Genomic DNA, 8230 nt, shown 5'->3' with positions numbered 1-8230 from the left:
ATCATCTTTGCTGCACCACAACACCCCCCCCCCCACAAAAGCAAGGTGAAGTATTCAAGATTGGGATAGGGGAGATGAACTAAAACACACTTCAAATACATGTTGAAGAAAGCAACTGTGGTTTCACTTTATTCTATTTTTAGTGAAAGAATAAGGTTCAAAGAATTTTCTTAGAAGCAGAGGTCAGAGAGAGTAGGTTTAGTTTTTAGATTAATTTCAAAGAACTTTCTAGAACTGTATCAATACAATAGAAAAATAAACTGTTCAGGATAACTTACCATAGAACAGTATTTTACCTAAATCCCATACAGTTGGTGTCATTATCCCAAGTGGTAGAACATCCCTTTCCAGAACAGCATGTAAAAATGGACTTGTGCTTTCACACCATCCCAGCTTCCCCTCTCAACCACCTTTCCTCTCATTCTTACAATTCTAACTTGAGTCCTGAGCCTTATTTGGCAGCCTTTGTACCCATTCTCATTTTTACCTTCTTTACCTGCTTGGATCTTATCCCTTCACTTTTGGGGTCATAATGATGTAATTTTTATCTGTAAAAGCTTCAGGAAAGGGACATGCCTGTTCTGTTCAGCACTCTATCCCAGTCATTGCCTGGTATGTAGATACCCTGCGTTAGGGAAAGGACTCAGCCCAGCCTCGAGGACGGTTATGTGAGAGCAGTCATGAGGGCCTTCTCCACAGCCAGGCTCTGCCACGTGACAGATCTGCACCTGAGTTCCTCACTTTCCTAATGTGTCAGGTAGGTAGCGGATCTTTTAGCGCATATAATCACATAAGGATTGAATCAAGTGTCTGGCAAATTAAAAAACAGATCAGAGGAAAGATATGAATGACACAGGAGGGCAGACTGGATGGAATGGGCCGCCTCAGGACTAAATTAACCGTCACTGGAGTAACAACTCAGATTATTCACGTCCTGCTTCTTACAAGACATGTGTCCACCATCAGGAACATGCTTGAAGACACAAGCCCTCGTTTCCAGGAAGACCAAGAGTGGGAATGCACATGGGAGACATGAAACAGAAGGTAGGAAGGGGTATTTCAGAGGTAGAGATAATGGAAGATCCCTGTGTCCGCAGTTCCAAGAAATAGGTTTCTGCACTGAAGGATTGCTTTGGTGGGGTGGGAGGCTTTGATGTCTTGGAGACAGGTAGGGCAAATCTTACTGGAAACATAACCGAGCTACTTTATTTAGGATGCCATTAGACCTAAAAAAGGAATTGGTTACTGAAACACTTATCAGAGTTTCCTATTAGTCCCAAATTGTTTTAAATTTAACTGTGTAAAAAATGTATTAGCAGCAATGCTGATTTCAATTATAAGGCACAGGTACTTATTTTATATTAGTAAAAATAGTGGAATTTTTTGTTTAAATCAAGTCCCTAAAATGAGGTCAGAAAAGTTACATACATGGGAAGTAGATGTACCCACCCTAAACTCATCTTGTAAAATTATGGGAGTAAAACAGGCAATATTTGGCTAAGAGAAAAACTTACCATTGGGGGTTGGGAGCACTGTAGTTACCAACAAACTTGGAAGACAGCAATTTTTCAAACCTGTTGGAAGTCAGCTTCCTCCACCACTATTTTTGAAGAAACACTTGGCAGCTTCTAAAAGATACCTATAAATTGAAGTGATTCTTGTTCAGGAAACTTCAGATCAATCTGGCTTTCCGGCTTGCTTAAAAATTCCCCATACTTTGACTGTCCAGTACTGAGGACAGTTATGTGAGCTTTTCTTAGCTCTTTTTGGATCTTACCCGAGGCAGATTCTTTCTCATCAATGAAAGCACAGGGAGAAAAATCTCTTCAAAGTTTGCCACAGCCCCCCACCCCCAGCCCCCACCAAACCCAATGCACCCTGCATACTACCTTCCCTAATAAAAAGCAGGATCTCATGACCCTTGTCAGTTGCTTTAGAGAGAGTATGTAGTTCTTCATCCTCTGCCAGCCCAAGTAGAACACTACAGCTGGGGCCTTTGCAAGGCGGCTGTCCAGAGCCACCGCCATTTCTGACCAATTTCTTAGAAACACCATTCTGGCCCATTTCTTAGAAACACCAGGACTCGACCACACCAGGACTCGACCACTAGGCACCTGCTAGATGGATGTACCCGACACAGCCAGACACTCTGGCCCTGCCTCCTCCAGTCCTGCTTTGTGTTGAAGATTCGATCTCCTTGTCCCTCTTAGGTATTTTACAAGTTTTTGTTTTGAGTACATGTCCTCAGAAGAAAATGAGGAGTGGATAGACTATAAAGATATGGTCCATATTTGTCAGGTTTCCCCATGTACAATGAACCAACTGATTTAAATCATTACAGAAAAGGGAGTTACCTCCTTACTTATGATGTTTCTATTTGGCATGTGTTCTGCACTTAGCTGCTAGAAGTATTTTGATGTTTGTAAGGAAGATACTAAATTGGCTGTTTCCATGCAGCAGGTTCTGCCAAGTGGTTTGGTAAACTTCTGTCTACACCTTTCTCCTTCACTGAGGTTCACAATGCATATCAGATATCTTCTGAGAAGTTTTAACATAAATATTTAAATTTAATCTGACAGTTGCCAATCATATTTGGGCACAGAATACTTTTTTTAAAAAAGATTTTATTTATTTGACAGATATCACAAGTAAGCAGAGAGGCAGGCAGAGAGAGAGGAGGAAGCAGGCTCCCTGCTGAGCAGAGAGCCCTATGTGTGGGGCTTAATCCCAGGACCCTGGGATCATGACCTGAGCCGAAGGCAGAGGCTTTACACACTGAGCCACCCAGGCGCCCCGGGCACAGAATACCTTTCAAAGCACATCTATGAACACCAGTGAAATAGCATATCAGAAACCTTAGAGAGGAAATGCTGTTTTAACTTAAAACAAAACGTAAAATAGTAAACTCCAGCAAAGGAAAAATCTGGAAACAGTATGGTAACAAAAGGCATATTTTATTAAGTTTTCCAATAATTGGAAACATTGCTGCTAAAATGCAAGTTACAATTCACATGATACCACAGTAACCGGGATACATATTATTTTCAGAGAGCAGCTTCCACATCTTGATCATTAAACGGAAAGATTCTTCAGAAGAACAGTCCCTTACCCTACATACAGAAGGAGAAAAAAAAAATTAAAGATGCCATGATGATCTCTATCAAATAACTGGAAAACATTTTTAAAGTCAATTTAGTGTACATTACTGACATGTAAAAAAACACAAATGAATTTGTAGTGAACATTTCCGTAAGGAAGACATCCCATCTAGGAGGATGATAAAACTCATGTTGACTATATGCTTGAACTAGGGTATGAAAAGGAAAGAAACACTTTTTATGAAGCCCAATTTCCAATGATGTCATCATAATTAATGAAATTACTTGAGTATCCATTTCTTTCCTATCTCCAACATTTAAAAGGGCATTCTTTAACTATTTGGCTTAAATTTGAAGACATGTGATTCCTCTGTTTCATTCCAGAGATCTTATTTCTACATAACCAGCTAGCATTACAAAATGATGATAAAGAACAAGTAGAGCATAGTAGGAGGAATGCAAATATCAAACAGATCTGAGAATATTACATTTCTCTGCCTCTACCACATACCATAAAACATACATTTTTTGTATTGTAGAAATGTCCTGAGTATTTGTTTTGGAGAAAAAAAAGGTGGTTACTATAATGAAAAAAAAATTAGAGTATCTTAAAAAACTTATTTTGAAAGTAGTAGAGTGGAATGAGTTCTACATTGGGGAATAATAAGGATGCAACTAATAAGGACTAAGAGGTGAACAGGAATACTGGGAAGGTCTTTAAAATTTATGACAAGATACTCCCTTCCTTCAAAACCTCAATGCTCCCACCTAATGTCCGATACCTTTGAGAAGAAGGTCCACATAGAGAATGGGGGCTACAGCATATCTGCTTTCTGGATCTCACTTACCCCCTGACTACAGAAAGAACTATGACCTTTTCGAGGGTTATGTCCTAAGACTTAGGAACCCCGACGTCTCACAACCATGTGATATTTTGTTGTGAAGTCTAAAAAAACCCAAATGCTTTATCAGAGATTAACTTATTTAAAAACTATACAGCTACTTTGAAACATGAATGCAGGCTAAAGATAATGCACTAAATTACGACTGCCATCTAATAGAGGTCTTACAAAATTCCAAATCTCTGCCTCAGCAAAATTACTAATTCTAATAAAACCATGTATATGTATATAAAGAATGTTTGCAGGGCTCCTTTAGAGTAGACAAACCTAGGAATGCTTAATTTGGGAACAAAGATCTACTTCTCTCACTTAAGAAGAAAAACTGAAAGTGGTTCTAAATATTTTATCTATCTTAAGGCCATGACTGAAGTACTTGCAAAAATAGTTACTAAAAGAGAAATTCAGGGAATAGAGTATTAAAGGAGTTGGGCAACAGCGTTCTTAAAGTTCCACTTTCTATTCTTTTGCATTTGCCAAGGAGATAACTAAAGCTAAAAACTACTTTTTGATGTATGTGATTGTGGTGGTTTCTATTTTTCTATTAACCCCTAGGAACCAATTTTGACGGCCATGTATTATGTGGAATCTCACCATTCAAGAGGCTTTCATAATATTACTACATTTGACCACTGTTTTTATTGGGAGGGATGAAGGGAAGCAGGAAGTATGATAAAACAAGCACTTTACAGATGAACACCACAATAGCACTACTACTCTAAGTGCCAAACATTAATGAAACCCAAATCATAATGCTGAAAACTAAAAAATTAGACAAAAATTAAATGGAGAATTCCTTTTTTTCTTTTTCTTTTTTTTTTTTAAATCTTTTATAGGACAGAAACCTTAGCTCATGTCTTCTGGCTGTCATCATCTTCCACTGAACTGCACCTAAAACACAAAGAACAAGTAACAAGCAACTTTGTTTTTTAAGGAATAGGTATAGTTTTGAAGGCATAAGATGAACTGTTTCTAGTGGAAGTTAACTTACTTATTAATTATATAAAATGAAGCCATGAAAATCACCAGAAACATCAAAATGTTTACTACTTTGAGTGAAAATAACTACAAAAGACTTGAATATGCAGCATATTATCACCAAAATAAAGTAAGTCATGGTGGGAAAATCACTACCCATTTTGGTAAGGTAGATAAGCTGCACCCGTGAGGCCTTATTTAAAAGGCTTCACTCTACCTGAAGATGGAAACCACCTTTTATTTATTTTTAGTAAGTCTAAAACCATGAAGAGACGGGGTGTAGATTCAAAGTTGGCTTATTATATCATCTATCACCTTCCTGGCTGTAGTTCATGTCTTTAAATGGAGCAAAACCCACCAGAAGAATGCTGCTATTCTGATTTTCCATTCTTGAATGCACCAAAATGTGCATGCTTGTTGTAATTAGGTGCCTGGGTGAATAAAAAAATCCCATTTACAATTTAAAAATATTATTTAAACCCCCAAAATCTGGTTATTTTCCACAATGCTTAGGAAGACAAGCATTAATTTTACCACCCAAACAGAAAAGATGTACATACATTTCTGAAAATTCTCTCCTACCATGTTAAAAATACAAATTCCTTTGTGTTGCAAAACCAAGCTGATTTACATGATTTGGTTTTAAATTGTTGCTAAATGTTTATCTACACATGCTGTCAGAAATAACCTTGTTAAGAAGGTGAAGCTGGTGTCTCAGCAAATCAGACCCCTTGGAGAAGGCGGTGAGTGGCCTGTGCCCCGTTTTCCTTTTCTCTTTCCGCACCATCAAAAGGAAAAGTGAGAAAATAGCAGAAACATTAGTTAAATCCTGAATTACACCCCGTAACCTACAGGAATTATCTCACTACACTGAAAGCTGACAATATCTGTAGGATTTTTTTTTTTTTGATGAAATAGTTAGGATCCTGATTATTAATAAAACAATCAACTTGTGGCTAAGCTTACATCTTTAACAAAAAAATCTTTTAAAGACTTAAAGGAAGAAATGAAAGGTTGCTTTTTAACTATTTATGGTTTACCTGACTTACCAGCACTGAAGACAAAAACTTTTAAAAATGGCTACAAATGCCTTGTTCACAAAAGACTTTATTATCTAGTGATGCATACTGAGAACATACAGAAATCTGCATGGTCCACTTCACATGCAGGAGAACAATCTTCACTTTACAATAAGTGAGTGTCAACTGTTTTATGCAATAGACAACACTTTAAAGTCACATTCTTAAAGAAAAGCTTCATTTACAAAAGAAATAAAAGGTAAAGAAGCAATTACCGCTTTTAAAAAGCAGCTGCTTTGTTCAAGAGTGGAAGGTTTATGCCTGTATTGAAAGACAACATGATCACAAATAATGAAAACAATGAACAAATGAAAAACACTTTTACCATAAAGCAGTACACTTTCAAAATGACATACAAATAGTTAAAAATTTCATTATGTTGTCTAACTTTTAAATATGAGGACTTTCAGAATTAGGCCTCAACATGTGTCATTAGTAAAGGAAAACGATGCCTTGTCTCTACGTCACTACGAACTGTATCTAACAAAATGTATATAAAGTCTATAGCAAGTTGGTCTAAAAAACTGAAAGTCAGTAAGAAACAGTACACTGAAGGCGCTGTGTCCATCAAGCGCACACTCTTCCGATTTTAAATGCGATGAACAGAAAGGAAACTGTAACTACACCACAGTTGCAATGCCAAAAATAACACAACATCAGCTATCACACATGCAGGGAATTCCGCCACAAAGCTAATATCCCTCATTGTCAACTGTTCCAATAAAATAACATCTTAAAACACCAGTGATGTTGATGGTTTAGCTTACCTTCAGTGTACTGAATGTTGTACACAACCTGCTTTAAAAGAGGAGACCATCCCTGCAGGCAGGCTCAAGAAGGAACAGACCCCTTTCGGCACTGACTACACCAAGGGCATGCTGCTGTGGCCTGCACACACACACCTAGGAAAACGTGAATATAAACAGCATTTATGCTGGCCATTTTATCTGAAGACCAATATGAAGCCAAGTTTGCTAAAAATAAATCAACCACCCAGTATTACTACTCATTTTATAACAGATGCTTTTGTCTTTTATGTGAACTGCAACCATGTACATTAGCACTGTAATTTTGTGCAGTCTTGGCAATTAAAACAGTTCTACAGTGAAATTTCACATAAGACACAAAACAGATTAACTAACATTTCTAAAAGAAATATCACCCTTGGTGTTAATTCAAATATATCATGCTTCCTCAAATTTGCTGGAGAAATATTTATAAGTTTATATACATTAATAAACTGCTGTGAAATTTCTTCAGTCTTTGTATTTAATTACTCAAACCCTTGGAGCTTCTTCATCTCGTTTAAATTTTTTCCTGGATGAACGCATGCTGTAGGGCCTGGTTGATGCTTATTCGTTTAGCTGGGTCCAACATTAGGATCTGGTCCAACAAGTCCTTTAGCTGGTGTACTTTTTTACGTTGGTCTTCAGGAAGTCGCTGGCACCCAATCAGGTCAGCCAACAGGTCCTTGGTTGGATTAATGGTGCTCATGACAGTAACTTTCTCCTAAAAATAATTTTTAAAGATGTGTATGTCTACTTTTAAAGAGTTACTGAGTATATGTATCTTAAATCAGACTGCATGGTCTATCAGAAATTTTAATATATGTACATATATATCATACATACATATATATATATAGATGATGATACATATATATCATCTATTCATTTAAAACTTCTACGTGGCTTCCTCCGTTCTCTACATTTTTTTTTTTTGTTTTTTTTTTTTTTGTTTTGTTTTTAAGACTTTATTTTGACAGACCGCGAGAAAGGGAACACAAGCAGGGAGAGTGGGAAAGGGAAAGAAGCAGGCTTCCTGTTGAGCAGGGTGCCCGACGTGGGGCTTGATCCAAGGACCACTGGATCATGACCCAAGCCAAAGGCAGATGCTTAACAACTGAGCCACCCAGATGCCCCTATTCTCTATATCTTTTTAAGAACCAACTGAAAAAAACTGAATGAAAAAAAACCAACCCCCCCACCAGAAAAGAAAAAACCAACCCCAAGTTAGCTATGAAGGTTTTTAAAAAACATACTGTAAATTTGTAAAAAGATCAAACTGCTAACAGGAAGTCTATGAAAATGCCCACACTGTTACATAATTAATAATTATATGATTAATAGCAATAATTGTAATTAGTAATAACAACAGTAAGCACTTCCTGGTTCAA

General features: G+C 37.2%; 1 protein-coding gene across 12 annotated transcripts in view; it reads right to left on the bottom strand.

The window, feature by feature from the left end:
- Positions 1–2933: 2933 nt before the first annotated feature.
- Positions 2934–8230, bottom strand: part of PRPF4B (pre-mRNA processing factor 4B) — a 38702-nt gene continuing 33405 nt past the window's right edge. The window contains exons 15-18 of one of the 12 annotated variants that reach the window (XR_006818284.1): positions 5664–7563; positions 5334–5406; positions 4843–4888; positions 2934–3110 (exon numbers count right to left, since the gene is read on the bottom strand). Coding sequence is in view for 1 of the 12 variants with exons in the window: in XM_046004562.1 (XP_045860518.1) it covers positions 7360–7563 (204 nt within the window). In the remaining 11 variants the exon portion in view is untranslated. Of the gene's footprint in view, positions 7564–8230 lie in introns of all 12 variants that reach the window. The other 11 variants (XR_006818282.1, XR_006818281.1, XR_006818283.1 and 8 more) reach the window with 11 other exon arrangements.

Source organism: Meles meles, chromosome 5, assembly GCF_922984935.1.
Source record: "Meles meles chromosome 5, mMelMel3.1 paternal haplotype, whole genome shotgun sequence".
Lineage (NCBI taxonomy): Eukaryota > Metazoa > Chordata > Mammalia > Carnivora > Mustelidae > Meles > Meles meles.
The sequence above is the reverse complement of the archived record's forward strand: the minus strand, read 5'-3'. Positions and strand labels throughout refer to the sequence as shown.